The sequence below is a fragment of the Chiroxiphia lanceolata genome, chromosome 27, assembly GCF_009829145.1.
Source record: "Chiroxiphia lanceolata isolate bChiLan1 chromosome 27, bChiLan1.pri, whole genome shotgun sequence".
Taxonomy (NCBI): domain Eukaryota; kingdom Metazoa; phylum Chordata; class Aves; order Passeriformes; family Pipridae; genus Chiroxiphia; species Chiroxiphia lanceolata.
In genome coordinates, this window is record NC_045663.1 from 5,129,602 (window position 1) to 5,149,154 (window position 19,553).

Below are 19,553 nucleotides of genomic sequence, written 5' to 3' on the forward strand. Positions count from 1 at the left end.
GCTTGATTCCAACTCGATTTTCCTTAGTCTGGTAGGAAGTACCAGGGGGAACCTCGCCATCAAACTCTGTTAAATCACACTTTCATAAATTCACATTAAAATAACTTTCGCTGAGAACGTTGATAGTGATTCTTTGAGTGACCCTAAATCACTCATCTGTGACAAACTGATGTCGTTGGCAGGATCCTAAATCGGGATTTGTGGCAGAACTGAGGCCCTAAAGCTCCTGAGCTCCTCGGCTTTTGGGGGCTGGAGGGGAGAGGCACAGGGTGAGCCATTGCTTCCTTGGAGCAGTGGGTGACCCTGTGCTGAGCCAAAGGGAAGGAGCATTTCCCTGGGAACATACGGCAGTGCAGCCCCCTCTGTGCCACGAGCCCGTGCCCGCTCCAGCTCCGGGGCAGGTGCCATCTGTGCTTTTTGGAAGGGCTCAGCCCTGCAGAGGGGAGGCTGCCCGAGCCCTGGGCACGGGACCTGCTCGAGCCAGGCCCTGCAGGGCAGGAGATCTGCAAATCTGTTCTCTGGGCTCTCAGCAAAGCCTTCACAGTGCCTCTGCAACCCCAGAGCCTGGGGAGACTGATCCAAGTACTGAGGGGTCCTGCTCAGTCACAGCTCAACCTGCTTGCCAGGCTGGGCTCAGCCCTGGGGGCTCAGCTTGGGGGGCTCGGCCCTGGGGGCTCAGCCCGGAGGGCTCACAGTCACTCGCTCCCTGCAGTGACTCTCAGCTGTGGCTCAGGGGTGAGTAAACCCGAGATGAAAGCACAGGGAGATGAAAGCAGGGCCGGGGTTGCTGAGGCAGAGGTAGAGCACGGCTGAGCTCCGACTGTGGCTCTGCAGACCTGTCTGGGCAACATCCTGCACTGCCGGGCGCTGTGGGGGCCGGGCTCAGCCGCAGCGGCACCGCCGGCCCGGCTGATGTCCCAGGAAGGTGCTTTCCCTCCTCCTCCTCCCTCGGCTGAGCTGGTCTCGAGTGGAGGTGGGTGGGTCCTTCCCCCCAGAAAGGGGGGCAGAGGAAGGCAGGGCCCCGCAGTCCCGTGGAAGGGGCTCCGGACACGGCCCTCACAGCATTCCAGGCGGGGGGGAACGGGAAAGCTGAGGAACAGCGACAGGAGCTGCCCCAACACTGCTCACTGCCCACCCAGCCCCACTCGGGTCCCTGCAGCTCTCCTGGTTTCAGCTGGGATGGAGCCAGTTTTCTCCCCAGGAGCCCACACAGGGCTGTGTTTGGGATTTGGGGTGGGATAATGCTGATAACGCCCCAGTGTTTTGGTGTAGCCGAGTAGTGCTCACCCTAAGCCAAGGACCTGGAGTGTCTCCTGCTCTGCCAGCGAGGAGGGGCACAAAAGCCGAGGGTGGCATGGCCAGAGGGATATTCCACACCAAGGAACAGCCAAGGAACAGTGAGCTTCTCCAGCTGAGCTGCACCCACAGAACACTGGGAGAGGGGCTCGAGGGTGCTCAGGAGGGCCCAGCACCTCCACTGTGCAGGGGAACGGGCAGGAGCTGTTGCTGCAGGCAGGGAACAGGCAGGAGCTGTTGCTGCAGGCTGGGCACAGGCAGGAGCCCAGGCTGGGGAGCCCCTCACTCCCCTCCTGGCCAGGAGAATAACATGCAGCCACCAAAGGCAGAGTTTTCCCCAGTTCAGTCCCTCAGCCTCGATGGCTGTGCCCGTGGCAGCACAGAGCTCCTGGGCAGGCTGGGGGGCTGGAACTGCCCTCCCCTGCCCACTCCCACTCCCGAGCTGGGAGAACAGCTCAACCCTGGGGTACAGGGACACTGCAGAGACAAGGCAGGACAACCCCGCGGGGCTGGTGGAGCTCCACGGCCCCGGGAACCAGCCCTGACCTGGCACCCCGAGAGCAGCAGGAACCCCCCAGGCCCAGAGCACCCAGGAGCTCCCCGGCACAGCTCCCAGGAGCCCAGCAGCCCGTGTTTGCTCTACTGATAGGAGGGCTCTGACAAAGGGGCCATCACGTGTGCTGTGTAAATACAACATAATTTATTGGTTCCATTCCAGAGCACGAGGGGTGTTTGTACGACTGTCCCAGGAACAAGAGTCACGTATGTACAGACATTCCAGGGCACAGGAACACTTTGTGAGGAAGAAGTGGTGAGTGGTAGTTTGGTCACTGTTCATAGAAACATTTCTCTTACTGGTCCCAACTGTAGGTAGACCCACCTACCTAGTGGGGGCACTGGGAGCTCTCACTGTGCAAGCAGCAGGCAAGGCCAGGGGGCTCTGGCTGCACACCAGAGATTTTGGTCCCACATGGGCACAGTGCTGGGGAAGAGGGAGAGGGCTCTGTACGCTAAAGGGAAGCAGGATGTGATCCCCGTGGCCAGCGAGGCCGGAGGACAAGTGTTCCTTCCTGGCAGGGTCAGCGTACCACAAGGTGAGGGGTAGGAATTCCCTGTCCCTTTGCTCACTTCCATGAGGCACAGCTTGGCTGCCAGTGGATCCCTGTGGGGACAGTGCTGAGCTGCACCAAGAGAGTGTAGGAGCAGCTAAACAAGACAACAGCAGCCACCTGGATGATAAAAGAAGCAGAAAAAGAAGCAGAAAACAAAAATATTGTGGTTTTGAGCAAGCCAGAGCTGAGATTAGTGTGTGTGTGAAAGGAATCCCAAGGTCAGGCTGGAAAGCTGCTTGCAGCAGGGCTGTTCTCTGGCTGGGAGCAGTCACACAGGGGGTGTGGGGAGATAAGGAAACATCTGCCTGGCTGGAGAGTTTAGACCACAATATTTTTGCTTTAATATTTTCTTCTTCTATCATCCAGGTGGCTGCTGTTGTCTTGTTCAGCTGCTCCTGCAGGGGAGCAGGGCAGATTCCAGCAGCGCTGACTCCATCAGCAGCAACCACGGGAAAAACCCCACTCCCAGCTGGCCTGAAGGGAACACAGGCAGGGCCAAGCCTTGGGCACGGGGGGCACAAAGCAGCTCTGCCCAAAACTGGACTCATGGCCTGTGGAAGAGGTGCTGGAACCAAGGAGCACCCTGGGGATTGGGGTACACCAGCATTCCCTCCCCAGGCCCCAGGCAGCCTGCCTGCAGGGATGGGATGGGTGTCCCGAGGGAAGTACCGCTTCCATGGCAGCACCAGCTCCACACACAGCTCTGCCTGCAGCATCTGGCTCAGCTCACTCGGGGCACAGGGCAGGGGCAGCTCAGGGCAGCTCTTCCCCTCCCCAAGAGCGGACATTCCCATCAAATGGCCCTCAAAATATTTTCTCTTTTTTTTATAGAAATTACTATAAAAAACTAGTTAATCTAGAGCATCTTTAAAAAAATATTCCTGCAGTATCACAGTTTTACATTGAAACTCATTAAAAATATATAATTTCTTTAAGAAAACGTCTCTGTTGTCCCCTTGAACCACGTCTCCAGGCCGGGTGTGGGGCTGAGCCCTCGGAGGAGGTGCCGAGGTGGGAGCAGGAGGGTCAGAGCTCAGTGGCACATCCGGGAGGTCATTTCCTTCTGCCAAAGGGACAGAGAAGGCAAGGGGGTGAAGGAGGATCCAGGCTGCCAGGTGGGGGGGGGGGATGGAAAAACCTGCCCTGTGTTTAGTTGGCAGTACCCTTCTCAGGTGTGGGGTGACACTGCTGCCCAGAGCTCCAGGATGGGCAGGGCTGTGCTCCCCCCACCGTTCCCATTCCCAGGACACCCCAGGGGGTTTATCCATCTGTGTCCAGATGGCTGACAGTGCTGGGATCACACAGGGCCCACAAATGAGGCAAACAGCTGCTGGGAGTGGGAGGAGGTGCTGGAGAACAACTGCCCCCAGCCCTGCCCGTCCTGACTCCCAGTTTGCTGGCAGCCAAAGTGCAGGGCCAACTGGTCCTGAATTTGGGCAACCAGGTTAGTAGAGAGTCATGGAACCATTAAGGTTGGAAAAGACCCCCAAGATTATTGAGTCCAACCATTCCCCCAGCACTGCTGTGTCACCACTAACCCCTGTCCCCAAGTGCCACATCCACACATTTGTTGAACACTTTCAGGGATGGCGACTCCACCACTGCCCTGGGCAGCCTGTTCAGTGCCTGACCACCCCTTCCATGAAGGAATTTTCCCCATATCCAACCTAAACCTCCCCTGGCACAGCTTGAGGCCGTTCCCTCTCCTCCTGTCCCTTGTTCCCTGGCAGCAGAGCCCGACCCCCCCCAGCTCCCCCCTCCTGTCAGGGGGTTGCAGAGCCAGAAGGTCCCCCCTGAGCCTCCTTTTCTCCAGGCTGAGCCCCCCCAGCTCCCTCAGCTGCTCCTGCTGCTCCAGCCCCTTCCCAGCTCCATTCCCTTCCCTGGACATGCTCCAGCCCCTCAATGTCTTTCCTGGAGTGAGGAGCCCAGAACTGCCCCCAGGATTTGAGGTGGGGTCTCCTGAGAAGGTACCAGAGAGCTCTGTGCCTCCCCCAGCCCTGCCCTGCAGACCTCAAGAGCCCCCCCTGCACCCTGAGCCCACCCAGACACTCACCAGGGGCTCCAGCTCCTTGGTGTCTATGAGATTGAACTCTTTCACAAAGTAGTAAAAGTGCTTGTAGCAGGTGTTCACGTGGGCCTCCGAGCCCATCTGGGTGATCCTGTCGAAGTGGTGGATGTAGACGTGGACAAAGACCCGGAAGAGCCTGGAGAGGATCTTCTTCACCACTGGGAGGAAGTTCTTGGGGAAGGGAGTACCTGGGAGGGAGGAATGGCCGTGAGAAATCTTCAGTCAAGTTAAAACTGGTTCCTCAGAGCTAAAATAAATTGGTAAAACAGGCAGATTGAGACAAAAGGGCTTCTGTCCCTGGCAATGTCCATTGCCCTCTCCGTTTTGATTCCCTGTGGATCAGATTTTTCACAAGCATGGATTTTTTAAGTGACAGAGAGCTGCACTGCTGAGATTGAAAGCAGAGCCCAGATTCCCAGCAGCTGTTCCAGTCTGAGTTTTCCTCTACTCCTGTTTGACATATTTATACAAACAGTGCAAAACACTAGATATGACCAAGCAAATTCCTGAAGGGAAAGGTTGGTGTTGTTACCTCCCCACAGTTATCCCTTATTTTGATATGTCTTTGGTTAAAAATTAAAGCCTGTAAGGTGCTCTTTAAAGGCACCAGGTCTGTGTTTGGCCAGGCCCTGACAGCAGGGGGGTTTGGCCATCCAGCACCTCCGTGGGGTATCAGGGGGTAAAGTCCACACGGGCTGTTCCTGGAGGAACTGGGACGAGTTAAACCCTTTCAGTGCTCTGACAGAGCTGCAACGTTTCAGTCGGTGTCAAGGGGGAGGGATCTGGTTAAAAGCTGAGCTGAAAACAGTAACAACTGAAAAAAAAAACCCAACCACAACCCTGGTGCTGCGGGAAGCTCGTCCTGCCTCCAGAACAGAACCAACACCCCCGCTGTGCTCCCCAGGGTCCTGCACAGGCAGCGACAGAAAGGCTGGGCAGGGGGTTGGTGTCTCAAAACTGGCTGTTCACCGCCCCCCTCCCCCCTTTGCCCACCCCACACCAGCTGAAGCAGCATTTTGGCACAGAGGAGGAGCTCGAGTGGCAGACGTGCCCCAAGCAGTGGCCAACTGCATCCTGTCACAGCTCCAGTGGGATAAACACCAGGGCAGGAGGGAGGGAGCTCTGCTGCACCTTGTCTCCTGCATCCCCAGAGATGGAAGCTCTGCATGGGCTCAGTCATATTTACCTGAGGCTTCAGGAAATGAATTCTCCCATCTTCAACACAAAATAAACAAAACCCAGCAATCTCCATCCTGGATCCAGAGAAGCTGTGCCTGGATATGCAGACTGAGGTGTCTTAGGCCAAATTCTCCTTTCCATGGCCCTGGCAGGAGATGAAACATGGCCCCTCCCTCCAGGCCTGTGCCAGCATCCCACCCCTCTGGAGGGGAAGAGGCAGCCAAAGCAGCCTCTAACAACAAAGAGGCTGATTATGGCACGTGGCAGCATCACCAGGTGAGGCAGAGCCTGGATGCAGGCTGGCAGTGAGCTCCAGGAGAGCTGATCCACAGGAGCACGAGCCACTGCAGAGCTGCCTCCAAGCCTGTGCTCTAAGGGCAGCCTCCTGTCTGCACTGCCTGCCTTGGCTTTCCTCGAGGTATCCATGACTCCAAGTGGGATTTGCAGCTCTCTGGGTATTTGAGCACTGCAGAGGAGCTGGGAAGAGCTGCTCTGAGCAGCACAGAAGGAAACAGCTCTGCAGCACCTCCTGAACAGAAACGGGACCCAAGGGCTCCAGGAGAAGGCTCTGCACCCACCTCCCTCCCACCAGCCACGCCTGGACCCCAACTCACCAACGTTAGTGGGGAAGATGTCCTCGTTGTTGATCTGCACCTCGATCCAGTCCATGAGCAGGTTCATGTACTGGGGGGCCGACAGGGCGGTGGGTTTGCGGTACTTGTGCTCGTCCTGCCACCGGTACTCGTACTTGGGCCCCCCCGACATGACGGGGCAGGACTGCTCGGTGCAATAGTCACTGATGGTGCCGTAGATCAGGTTGATGCGGTTGAAGAAGTCCACGACGTGCACGGCCACCCAGTCGTTCTGCTCCTCGCCCGGCGGCAGCTGCACGGCCACCTTCAGGTCCAGCCCGGCGTTGAGCGAGGCCTGGGCCTTCTTGTGCAGCTCGAACCGCTGCGTGCCCGGCTCGAACTTGCGCTTGGGCCGGAAGGTTTTGTCTTTGTTGAACACTTGCTTTAGAGCGTGGGACATCTTCCCTCCTCCTCTCGCTGTTCCAGGCCCGCAGGGGGACAGCCGGAGGCCGCGCCGCTTCCCGGGGCACGGCTGGGGCGACTCTGATCTTCAGAGAAACCTCCCTCTGCTCATCTGGTCCTGATCTGCAACACAGCACAGAAGGGCAGTGATTAGGAGCAGCTCTCTCAACAGGAAACCTTGTCTAAATCCCATAGGAAGAGATCCGGGATGCCATCTGGGCCCTCGCCCCACATCTGAGGAGGAGGAGAGCTCACGCCAGCTTTCCTTCCTCCCCCTTCCCTTCCCTTTCCAGCCCAGCCCAGCTGGAGCAGAGCGGCTGTCGGGGTGACCTGGGCTGAACGGAGCCACTCCTGAGAGAACTCCTGACACATTCCCCGTGGGAATGAGGGAACAGGCCCCACAGCCACTCATCCCGACATCACTGCACCAAGAGCCCCAACCCCACAAAGAGAAACTTTGCTCAGCTCCTGCTCAGCTCCAATGCACTAAAACCCATGTGGGCTTCACCTGGATCTAACTTTTCACCTGTGCTTCCCCCCCTCGGGAACAAACCTACCCAAAAGGTCAGGTCATGCCAACCCACAGCAAGCTCAGAGCTGCTGCCAAACACCCTCCACCAGAACAGCCACCAGGGCAGGCGGGGAAAGTGCGACAGACAGGAACCACAGGGGGGAGGGGAACGAGAAGAAGAAGTCACAGCTCAGGCACCCAGAAAGTGAATCTCCTGAAATAACACCAGCCCTGAGAGCAGCCACAGCCTCTGCTGCAGGTGCACACAGACCAGAAACACATTTTCACTTCAGTTTAGCTCACTTCAAGTTAAAAGCTGGAAGATGAGGGAAAGCTCATCTTCCTCTTCCACTCTGCGGAGAAGAATCAGCTCCAAGGGTGAGACCCAAGTTAAGATCTGAGGGGATGCTGACGAGAAACACAGCTCTGTTTATCTGTAGCTAATTATACCTCCTTTGTTCCCACATCCAGCCCCTTGCAGAATTTGTGTCAGGCTGTTCTTTGATGGAGGCTTAAGGCAGAAAGCTTTGTGTACCAAAAATATCGTTTTATATGTGCTGGACAGAAATGAATAAAGTAACAGAAATTAAGCTGATGCCTTAAATAGCACAAATAAGTTGTCATAATTTTATAGGCAAGCAAACAAGCAAACAAATCCCTTTCCCCAAGCAGAATTTAGATTAGATTTATATGAAGCCACGGTGTTGTTCCAATAGGTAAACAGTGTCCTCAAATGTTGGGAAAAAGATCCCAAACTCAAGGTCACGACTGCCATCGCTGCAATCGAGCCTGTCCCTACCAGATGCCGCAGTGCTAATCAGCAGTTCTTCTCTGGAGAAAGATTAAAAAGCTTTAAGCCAAGGTCTCTTGTTTTCTTATTTAATTACAGTGAGGAAGAAACCCCAAATCACTCCAGTTCATCCCACTAAGAACAGGCTCGACATTTCCTGCGGGAATGGGCTCAGTGACCTCTTCCGTGCGGGAGCAGGGAGATCCAAACTCCTGTCGCAACACGGGCCACGACGTGTGCTGGGAGAAACCAAAGTGTGGTTCAGTGAGATCCTCCCCGGGCCGGGAGGTGAATCCACAGCACACATCTCATCGTGGAATGGTTTGGGTTGAAAGGGACCTTAAAGACCATGCCAAGGGCAGGGACACCCTCCATGGGCAGGGACACTTCCCACCAGACCAGGCTGCTCCAAGCCCCATCCAGCCCAGCCTTCCTGCTGCCAGAACAGCCCCTGTGACCCGGGGAGCCGCTGTGGGGGAGGCAAACCCGGCCCCCGGGCAGGCGGCCGTGCCCCTGGAGTGTGTGATCCAGCACGGCTCAGGGAGGAAGCTGAGCAGCAGCGCTGGTGGCAGAGTCGTGTCACAGCCTGGCCACATCCTGCGGCGGGGCCGGGGCGGAAGCTCCGGGGGCTGCGCCCACCCCGTGCCACGGAACCGTCCCCACGGATCCAGCAATGTGGGCACCAGGTGCTGGGGATGCAGCTGTTTCTCCAGCAGCAAATCAGTCCCAGAGAAGCCCTTGCATGCGATGAGCTCCTTGGAGTGGGGATGGAGGAAAACAGGTCCTCTGACACAACCAAGCACGCAGGGCCGGGAGCACCGCCCTCCCCAGAGCACCAGCAGCGCCCCTGGAGCAGCACAACTCCATTCCTACTGCTTTTCACTCCATTCCTACTGCTTTTCACTCCATTCCTACTGCTTTTCACTCCATTCCTACTGCTTTTCTGTAGGCTCTGCACAGAGGAGGACGGGGTAAAACCAACCATCCTCTGGGCTTCACCATACACATCAAGAAACAAATACTGACCATTTTCCAGAGAAATTGTCATTTGAGCAGGATGGAGAGACTTTTCATAGAATCACAGAATATCCTGAGCTGGAAGGGACCCACAAGGACCATCCAGTCCAACCCCTGTCCCTGCCCAGGACACCCCAACAATCCCACCCTGTCCCTCAGAGCGTTGCCCAAACCCTCCTGGAGCTCTGGCAGCCTTGGGGCCGTGCCCACTGCCCTGGGGAGCCTGGGCAGTGCCCCAGCACCCTCTGGGGGAAGAACCTTTCCCTGAGATCCATGCCAACCCCCCTGGCACACCTCCAGCCCTTCCCTGGCTCCTGTCCCTGGTCCCAGAGCAGAGCTCAGTCCCTGCCCCTCCGCCTCCCCTGGGCAGGAGCTGCAGCCCCCGAGGAGTCTCCCCTCAGTCTCCTCTGCTCCAGCTGAACCAGCCGAGTGCCCTCAGCTGCTCCTCAGACCCTTCCCCTCCAGACCCTTCCCCAGCTCCGTGTCCCTCCTTTGGACATTCTCCAACAGCTTCAGATTCCTCTGACACTGTGGCCCCCAAACAGCCCCCAGGACTCGAGGTGAGGCCGCCCCAGGTCAGAGCAGGGTGGGACAATCCCCTCCCTGGCCCGGCCAGCGATGCTGGGCCTGATGCCCCCCAGGACAGGGTGGCCCTTTGGGCTGCCAGGACACTCTGCTGACTCAGATCCAACTGGCCACTGACCAGGACCCCCAGGGCCCTTCCCTCCAGCCTCTCATTCCCCAGTCTGTCCCTGCATCCAGGGTGGCCCTGTCCCAGGGAGAGGATCCAGGACCTGCCCTCGTTAAAGATCCCAGGGCTGGGGACTGCCCAGCCCTCACACTTGTCAGGGTCTCTCTGCAGGGCAGAGTTTATTTGGTATGGAGGCAGTATTTGTCCTATAAACAAATTCCTGATCCTATGGACACATCATCCATGAGAACTGGGGAGCTCGACACAGCAGCAATTGTCTCTCAGACGATTCAGCATCTGTGTGAAGCATTAGCAAAATGAGTAGCTGAGACTTCAAGCAGATGCAGCCTATTTAATTATGGTCTGTGGCTGCAACTGAGCTAAAAGAAACACTCAGCTCTAGGAAAAAAAAAACAACAAAAAAACAAAACTAAGGAGGCACAGACACCAAAGCATCCCTGACATTGCTTGGAGATGATATCATCTGTACAACACCTACTTCCACAGGCAGGAGTCACAGCCCGGGCAGCAGTGACACTGCCTCTGAACAAGAGGGAAAGGAAAGGTTAGGGACAACTGGGAAATGGGACATGCAAAGCACCTGGATGGTATCAGCAAGCTTCAAAGGTGAGGGGAAAAGCTACTCCCCACTCCCAAACAAACCTCAGGTGATTTAGTTGACTCCTCCTTCCAGCCAGCCAAGATCACAGCCCCTGCCACGGGTGCTCCAGAGGACCTTGGCCATGGCTCCAGATCACAGAGCCCTGCAGGGAGCCCCTGCCAGGGGCTGTCTGGGTACAAACACACCCCCAGCTCCTCCCAGGGACGCAGCAGGGGCAGCTCCTCCTGTGTTGGATGTGCCTGCTCAGGGTGTTGAGATCTGGCCCTCCCTTCCCAAAAGTTCCTCTTCTCCCTGTTCCCGCAGCTCCAGGTTTGCTGACGGTGAGCCAGGGCTGTTGGCATTGCCCTGCCATTCCTCTTCCCCCACCAGGAATGGTGGATCACATGGAGCTGCCCTGCTCCAACACCAGCTCTGGGCAGAGAAAGCCCAGGAAGCTGCTTCCCACCTCTTGGTCACTTTTACAGGCAGCTCAGAGCCTGGAAAAGGGAAGAGTCAACTCCTTCAAAACACCTGGAAATAGCCTCCACTTGTGTCCTGCTGGAGCCATCCTGAGGCTTTCCAGGAGCCAGCAGCATTCCTGATGGATCCTGCCCTCCCCACAGAGGCAGACTGGCCTGAAAAGGACTTCAGGAGTCTCATGACTGCTCCGTCAGCGCCTGCCAAGCAACGCCCCTCGGCACCACGCAGGGGTTCAACAACAGCCAGGGAAAAGCAGCAAGCCAGGGAAAAAACAGCAAGCCAGGGGGAAAAAAAGCAGCAAGGAAGCAGTCAGCAAGCTCCTACCTGCGTTCCTGGCCTCGGCAGGTCACCCCTGCAATCACTCAGCCTGTCTCTGGCCCTCTGTGAGCACTGGCAGGCACTGCGGCCGAGCTTCCTTTTTCAAAAGAGGGGGGAAAAAGATCCCCCTTTGATGGGCGGCCCCAATCCGGAGGCTCCGGCAGCTGGGGAGGGGTCAGACACGAGGCCACTTCCCTCCCCATGACCCCAGCGCCGGGGCGGCCACATCCTGCTGCCTCCTGGTGCCACGGCCCTGCAGCACAGCCCAACGCGGCTCCCAAAATCAGGGACCTCTCCGGTTTCCTTTCGGGGAGGCTGGGCTGCTTTCCCGGGAGATGACACCAAGTCCAGCTGCTTTTAACTGCACCCGTGCGTGAGGAGCCTGTGACAGCCCCTGTGTCCCCACGGAGGAGACGGGACGATCCCACTTCCCTCCCGAGTCATTCCCAGTGTCCTTAACCCCGTTGCTCAGGTCACAGTTCCCAAGACAGGACACAAAAGCCCCCAGGTTTCACAAAGCAGCCCCAATATCTCGGGTGCACTGAGTACTTCGAGTGAAAACTTCAGTTCACAGAGTGAGGCCAAGAAGAAAAGCAGCTCCTAACAGGCAGCTCGCACAGAACACCAGGGACACACACGCACATTTTTTCCATAATTCCACACCCCTCCTTTCACAAATCCCCTCCCGTGGCTGTTCTGCACTAGCTCAGTGTCTCGAGACAGGACGATCCTGGTTTGCTAAGATCAAAGAGAGATTTTACTGCGGAGAGCAGGGAGCAGAAGGACTCCAGCGGCCGGGCTGGGTGGCACTGATGGCAGTCCCTGGAGCCAGCCTGGCAACCAAACAGCGCTTGTCCTTCTGGGCCAGGCTTCCAGCTGCTCCCTGGGATGGGTCTGTGATATGAGGAGCGAAGGTCTACCCTGTGCTTACCTCGGGCAGGGCAAGGCAGGGAGAGGAGGGCTGAGTGTGGCTGCAGACACGCCTGGCCATTCATAATCCCGGCCAGCCGGCACTTCCACGTCAGCCGCTTCCTGTCTGGCACCGCCTCCAGCCTCCCGGCCCAGGGAGCTGCCAATGTTTTCCCAAAAGCTAATCCTTCCCCTCTGCAAGCTGGCTTTGCTCCTGCAGGATGGCTCCATGCTGCTGCAGGACAGCCAGGCATGGTGTTACCCTCGCTATCACCTTCCTTTTCCATTCTCCATGCTCTGTCCCAGAAGCTGCTGGAAGTTACTGGAGAAGGAGCAGCTCGGATTCAGCTGCACCTCCAGCCCCAGGCTGGGATGACACCAGCCCCTTAATTCTGCTGCTCTGCAGGACAACATCCACATTTTTCTTTTGGAATCTGCTTCAGCAGCAGCCTTCACAACAAAACCAGGGCACATTGGAAATGCTGAATTCCCAAGGTCTGGGCGAACAAAGAGCCTTTTGTGTTTCACCAGAGTCAGCTTTAAGAAAAGTCCTGCCAGTCCCAGCCACCCCCAGGCCCAGAGATTCCAATCTGCTGCACAATTTGGAAATTCCCAAGTAAGAAACTGCAGAGACATCAATTCTCCGGCCACTTCCCACATCTCCTGGCCCTTCCAGGAAAGAGGCTGGCTTAGGAGAAGGAAAGAGGCTGGTTCGGAAGGAAAGAGGCTGGCTTTCCAGGAGCAGGACAGGTTCTTTTCATGCCCCTAAGCCATACAGAGGCAGAGCCCATCTGCATGAGAAAAAGAGCATAATAAAAGACAAAAAATAGTTATGCTGGGCTTTAGCTGGCATCTCCTTTGCCCCTGCAAAGCTGAGCATTCCAGCCAATTCCAAAGTCAAGGTAGTTAACAGAACAAAGGGAAAAACCCTGTTAAATGAAGCCATAGCTGGGATTGCAGAAGATCCAGTGGAGCTGAGGGCAGCAGCTCTGGCAGAGCTCATTCAGACAACTCGATCCATCCCGGGCAGATGGAGGAACAGGCAGTTCACTGCTTGGCTCTGAGCTCAGGATTTAGATCCAGACCATGGGTAATGGCAGGAGGGACGTTATGGATGACACAGCTCACACTGCAAGGGGATGGGTGCTGAGGGAGCAAGTGCCAGAGAGGCTGGATAACCCTGCCTGGCAGCAGAGAGGGAAGGCAGGAAGACTGAATTTCCAGCGTGGTTTGTCCCCCGGCTTTCCTCCCTGCAGCCACAGAGGGGACAAAAGTAAGTTCTGCAAAAGGTCCCCTCCTGGTTCCCCTCCCACAAGGGGAAGGTCAGGCAGCAGATGCTGCAATCCCAAGCTGTTCCCGTGGAGCAGCAGTGACTGCAGGGAGCCCCGGGTGTCACTGAGCCAGGGCCAGCTCTGCTGCCTCTTACGTGACATCTGCATCCATTGCAATGTCAGAGCCCCGCTGGAAGGTCTCCACAGATCCCGGCGGGACGGGGCTGCGTGTGGAGGCAGAGCTGATCCCTGCAGGGCTGTGCCGAGCTGACAGGCTGGGTCATGACTCCAGCACACGGGTTAACTGCACACACAAATGTTTCCGGGATAAAGCATACCAGGGGCAGCTCCCTCTTTCCCAGGTCCCAGGCCTGCTCCTTTGGGAAGACCCCTCGCTGTCCCACCACAGGGCTGTCAGGGCACTCTGGTGTTTGAGTCCCAGTTGAGCTGCTCGGCTCTCCCTGCTTCTGCAGGCTCCACAGAACCATCCTCACTGGACAGGGATATTTTGGAGCCAGCAGCAGTTCCATCTCCTCTAACTCTGGGATCTGCCCCCACCCAAGTGAAAGGTAACACCAGTTTGGAGCACAAATTTTGCATTAGGAGGATAAAAATGACTATGGCAAATGGCACTATTTTAACAGACACTCTGGGGTCCCAGGGAGTGTGGGATCTCCCCCTGGGGTCCCAGGGAGTGCGGGATCTCCCCCTGGGGTCCCAGGGAGTGCGGGATCTCCCCCGGGGTCCCAGGGAGTGCGGGATCTCCCCAGGGCTGAGCTGGAGCATGAGCTGGCCACACGGCCAGTCTTTCTCAGATCATGCATAATCCCATGGACAAACACTCCCTTTCCCCACGCCAATGTCACGCGTTTGGATGAACAGCAGGATTGTTCCTCCCTGAGATGAGGCCCACGAGGCCTCTCTTCCCCTTGGGATACAGCAGTAACCCAACACATCAGCACAGCTCCAGGCATGGAACGAGCCCATGGATATGGAGCTGAAGATCACCTCAACACCGACCACATCATAGGACCTCCTGCCACAGTGAGAGGAAGGAGAAGGAGGCAAAGGCAGCTCCAAGAGAGGCCTGCAAAAAAGAGTCACAGTGCCTTCCACTGCAGCCATGGGACCAGCTTCCACCTACACCACATTTGGGATGTCTCTGGCTCACCCTCTGTCCCAGGGGCTGCCCCGCAATCAGCACAGAGCACACACAGGAGCACCCGGAGCGTCCCCACGGCTGCCTCGTCTCGCACTGACTCAACAACAACAGCCCCTGGAGCTCAGCCAGGCCTTCTGCAGGAAGTCAGAGCTGTCACTGGGTGAGGGATTTTTTGCTCTGGCAAAGTATTGCTTTGCTGGGTTTTTCTGGCCTTCACTGCCTCTGTCCTCCCTCCTGCTTCAGGTACTCAGATCAACAATCCCTCCAAATCCACCAGGAGCAGAGCAGCACTTCCAGAACAGCTCCAGCTCCAGCGGGGAGCAGGCAGCAGAGCACACCAGGCCTCAGGGATAACTCTGCCTCCCAGGGGCACCTGGAAAAAGCAGGATAAAGGCACAGCCTAAGGTGCACTCTTCACTGACAGCATTAGCTGGATATTACGTATTCCTAAAGATAAGCTGCTAAACCTCCAGCAAAGCTGGTTCTGGAGCCACTTACAGCAGCATTTGTGGCTCAAGAATCACAGAATACCTCCCTGCCTCACAAGAAATTAAAACTCAGAAGTTGAAGGCAATTCAGACCCGAACACTGTGGGAAGGACTGGGAAGGTTTTGCAGCCTCTCTGCTCTGACCCCAGACACTTCCACTGCTCACAAGGGACATTTTCCTTCTGTGCACTGTGGCCATGGAGATCCCCAGTCCTTCCAGATGAGAAGGAGTGACCAAGAATGGCACAGACCAGGCCAGTCTGACCTCCAAAATGGGACTAAATCACCCCATTGTAGTGCAGGTGGTACTTCCCATCCCATCAGTGGAAGGGTCACGTTAGATGTGGACAAGGAAGCAGCTGGCAAAGAGTTCCAGAGGTTGCTGGAGTCAGGAAGAACTTTGCTCAGGATGCTGAGCACACTCCAAGCTCCCCAAGCCTCAGCCATGTCTGATAATGGCACAGTTCACTGTACAACCCCACGTGTCCCACAGAGCATCCCAGGAGCTCCAGGTGAGCCAGGCACAGGGAACCAGCTCCCTGCTCAGCACCTGCACTCAGCTCCTCCGGGTCAACCAACAGCTCCAGCTTTTGCCACTACACCAACAACTCCCAGTGCCCCTCTCCTCCCTTTCTGGGGATTTAAGAGTCATGAGCTCACCCTCCTCCCCAGATTCACACAGGTGACTAAGACAGAAAGTGAAGATAAAACATGGAATACAGAGTCCAGGGATCAGCAACAGGCAAACAGGGAGCTGGGTGCGAGCCCAAAGCTGGGAGAGGAAGCAGAGTGCAAGGACAAAGCCCTGGGGACTGCCATAAACAGGTGGCTGGGGAAGTTTCACATCTCTCAGAAAAGATCCCTCCCTGCCCTGTGGCTTGGCAGAAGATTCCCAGACTAGAAAATGGGTTTTAAACAAAAAAAAAGGATGGAAACCGAGAAAGTATGGCCACTCTGCAGCTCCAAGCATCTGGAGAAGGGAATCCTGCCTTTCACTGGCAGCAGGGCCCCTGACAGAGACGGTTTTCCTAAACATCCATACTGGACAACTTCAGATCCCCTTTCTTCTCCCTCTGGAGAATTCCTGCCCTTTCCTCTTGCCTGTCCCTCTCACACAGGTTTCTTTGGAGGAGCTGAGCTCTCTGTACTGCAGATCAGAGCAGAGGCAGCTCTGTAAGATCACCATTTCTGAGCCCACAGCAAGAGACAGAAGCAGAGCAAGAGTTTGCTTTTAAGTTCTCCTCGTGAGCTCTCCCTCCTGACAGCTGAGCTGTGGCTCACCATGATCTGAAAAAAAGTGGAAAATTCTTCATTCCCTGAGCAGTTCAGAGCTTAAGGAGTTTAAACTTCAGGGCTAAGCCTCTGCCTACAACAGAAACAGGCATTAGCTGGGCTGCAGGAGGTCAAGGGGGAAGAGGTGGGATAAAATAGGAAGTTACAGACTGTAACTTCAGGGTTGTGCCAGCAAACCCTTTGTTCTCTGTGATGTTCGTTTTTTCCTCATTATGAATTTTTGGGTTGCTCATGAATCCTGCAGCAGGTGAACCCCCCACCCGACCCCAGCCAGGGCTCTGCTCGGGGATGTCCCTGCAGCGTCACATCCAAGGGGTTTCTCCTCCAGGACAGGCAGATCCACACCCTAATCCATACCGTGATCCACCCATGCCCTGATCCATCCATGTCCTGCCCGGGGGGCTCCGAGGGGGCTCCGGCCCCTCGCTCGCCATCGCCTCCCGCCCAGGGAAACAGAAATAATTAACACAAATAATTAAAGACCAGCGCGTGGTTGCGGCGGCCGCGGCTCCACAGGTCGCTCGTCCCGTCCCGCCGAGGCCGAGGCGGGCCCGGCCCGGCCGGGGGGACTCGCGGGCTGGGCCGGGGGCATCGGGACCCCCGCGCTGGGCCGGGGGAGGCGGGGACCGCCCCGGGCCCCTCCAGGGCCCCTTCCCAGAGAGGCCCCTCCAGCAGGGCCCCGGTGTTCCCTCACAGACCCCTCCAGACACCCCCTGGTCCCCTCAGGTCTCCCAGTGCTCCCTCACAGACCCCTCAGACTCCACAGCCCCGTTCTACTCCCTCAGAGACTCTCTCGCTCCCCTCAGACCCTCTGTGCTTCCTCACAGACCCCTCAGACCCTCCAGCCCCGCTGTGCTCCCTCAGAGACCCCACGGAGCCCCCGCTCCCCTCAGACCCTCTGTGCTCCCTCCCAGACCCCTCAGAACCCCCAAACCCCTTGTGCTTCCCCCCAGACGCCTCAAACCTCCCCGGTCCCCCTGAGTTCCTTCACAGAGCCCTCCCAGAGCACTCAGCCCCCCCCGCACTCCCTCACAGCCCCCCCAGGTCCCCTCAGCGCCCCGGCCCCGCTGTCCCCGCACCTCTCCTGCCGCGGTCCGGCTCTGGCGGACGCACACGGGCTGTGCCGCAGCACCCCCCGCTCAGGCCGCAGCGCTCCCGCCGCCCTCGCGCCTCGCGCTCCGCCCGCGGCCGGAGCTACTTCCTCTTAAAGGGGCCGCCCCCGGCGGGGAGGGAGCGCGGGGGGCGGGGCAGAGCCACGGCGGAGCGGGCTGGGCAGACAAGTCCTGGTTTATTGGATTTTAAAACAATTACTCCGGTTCATTTTACTCTGTCTTCTTTTATTCTATTCCAATATTTTATTGATTCCAATATTTTATTTTTATTTATTTTCTAGTCCAATATTTTATTTAATTTCATTTTATTTTATTTTATTGTATTTGATCTTATTTATCTATTTTATTTTATTCTGTCTTACATTATTTCCTATTTATTTTATCTCTTTTATTCTATTTTTTTCGTTTCTAGTTGGTTTTGTTTTCCATTATATTTTCTTTATTTCTTTTTCTTGTTATTTTATTTTATTTTGTTTTATTTTAGTTTACTTTATTTTATTCTGTTTATTTATTTTTTCTTTTATTCCATTCGATTTATTTCCTTTTCTCCTATTTTTATCTACTTTATTTTATTTCCTTTTATTCTGTTTATATATTTATTAATTATTTTTATTATTTTTTCCTCTTATTCAAATATATTTACTTTATTTTATTTATTAATTTATTCTTTATTTTTCCTTTTATTTCATTATCTTTATTTCCTTTTCTTCTATTTTATTTACCTTATTCTATTTTATTTCTCTTTCTTCTACTAATATATGTATTATTTTCTTCTTTTTATTTTTTCTTTTATTCAATTCTATTTATTTTATTCTATTTTATTTATTTCCTTTTTTCCTATTTATTTTTTCTTCTTTTTTTTATTTTTCCTTTTATTCCATTCTACTTATTTCCCTTTCCTCTATTTCATTTCCCTTATTCTATTTTATTTTCTTCTATTAATATATGTATTATTTTCCTCTTTTTATTATTTTTTAATTTTATTCCATTCTGCTTATTTCTATCCTTTTATTCTGCTTTATTTAGTCTCCTTTATTCCCCTTTATTCATTATTTGTGGTTTTTTGGGAGCAGGGACAGCCCAGGGATATTCAGGCCCCCCTGGTGTCCCACCGAGCCCTTCCCTGGCATTAAACGATCCACGGAAATCGGTGGAGCTGGGACAGAGCCCAGGGTGGGGGGTCAGAAGGACATGACGAGCCCTGGAAAAGGCCCAAACACTCCAAAATCCAAAGGAAAAATTAAAAGAAGGTTGGGAAGGCCCCAGCCCTGGACTTTGGGGTCATAAAAAAGAGAAGGAGCAGAACCAGGGGTGGTTCAAAGGGAATTTCTCACCACGTCAGGAGCAGGGTGGTCAAACTCCAGTGGGAAATCCCTGGGAAGCCCCAAAACAGGAGGTGACAAAAGCTGAGCTGTTCCCCACACCCCGCAGAGCTCCCTCCCCTCCCCCCATCCTGCATCCCAAGGGTTTTTCCAAGGCCTTTGACACCACCAGTGGAGTCTGGAGATCTCAGGTGCCCTGTGACCCCCCAGAGCCCAGTTCAGCCCCCAGGAGCTCACAGCCCACCCCAGACCCCCAAACCTCCACTTCACCCCCCAGGAGCTCACAGCCCACCCCAGACCCCCAACCCTCCAGTTCACCCCCCGGGTGTTCCCAGCCCACCCCAGAGCCCAGTTCACCCCCTCCCAGCCCAGCTGTGCCACAGCCCCTGGGGTGAAGCTCCAGCTCTCCCCCTGTTCCCAGCTGGCACAGCCTCATCCAGCAGCTTGGATGCCCCTGCAGAGCAGCTGATCCCACTCCTGCTCCAGCCCCGGGGCCTCCCTGCCTGGATTCCTCCCTGGCACAGATGATGCCATGTCCGAGGGCAGAGCCTGTGCGCCAGGGGCACTGCCAGCTCCGGCCTGGTCCAGGGCACAGGATCGTGGAATTGAGGGTGGAAGGGAGCACTGGAGCTCACCTGGCCCAGCCTCCCTCCCTGAGCACTCAGGATTGTGTCCAGGTGGCTCTGGAATAGCTCCACTGAGGGAGACTTCGCCACTTCCCTGAGCAGCCTGTGCCAGTGCTTGGGCACCTGCGGAGCAAAGTTCTTCCCATGTCCAGGTGGAATTTCCTGTGCTGCAGTTCCTGCCCGTTCCTCTTGTCCTATTGCTCAACATCCCAGAGCAGAACCTGGTCCCTGCTCTGCCCCCTCCCTGCAGCCCCCCCAGCCATGGATCTGTCC

The 19,553-nt window shown here is 55.7% G+C and overlaps 2 protein-coding genes across 3 annotated transcripts; both read right to left on the reverse strand.

Annotated features, from left to right (window-relative positions):
- Positions 1 to 1,977: 1,977 nt before the first annotated feature.
- Positions 1,978 to 3,225, reverse strand: LOC116799102. Its single transcript, XM_032711939.1, has 2 exons — positions 3,073 to 3,225; positions 1,978 to 3,042 (listed from the first exon to the last, which is right to left on the reverse strand). The coding sequence occupies exons 1-2, from the start codon at positions 3,200 to 3,202 to the stop codon at positions 2,177 to 2,179; spliced, it is 996 nt and encodes a 331-aa protein (XP_032567830.1). The 5' UTR covers positions 3,203 to 3,225; the 3' UTR covers positions 1,978 to 2,176.
- MOB3A (MOB kinase activator 3A) lies at positions 1,982 to 17,399 on the reverse strand. Of its 2 annotated transcripts, none has more exons than XM_032711940.1 (4): positions 17,300 to 17,399; positions 6,270 to 6,812; positions 4,462 to 4,664; positions 1,982 to 3,471 (listed from the first exon to the last, which is right to left on the reverse strand). In XM_032711940.1, exons 2-4 carry the CDS (start codon positions 6,685 to 6,687, stop codon positions 3,442 to 3,444), a joined length of 651 nt encoding a protein of 216 aa, XP_032567831.1. In that variant the 5' UTR covers positions 6,688 to 6,812; positions 17,300 to 17,399; the 3' UTR covers positions 1,982 to 3,441. The 2 variants fall into 2 exon arrangements, with proteins under 2 accessions (XP_032567831.1, XP_032567832.1); XM_032711941.1 differs by lacking the exon at positions 17,300 to 17,399 and adding an exon at positions 11,104 to 11,236 and having other exon boundaries at positions 3,304 to 3,471.
- Between the last annotated feature and the right edge of the window lie 2,154 nt (positions 17,400 to 19,553).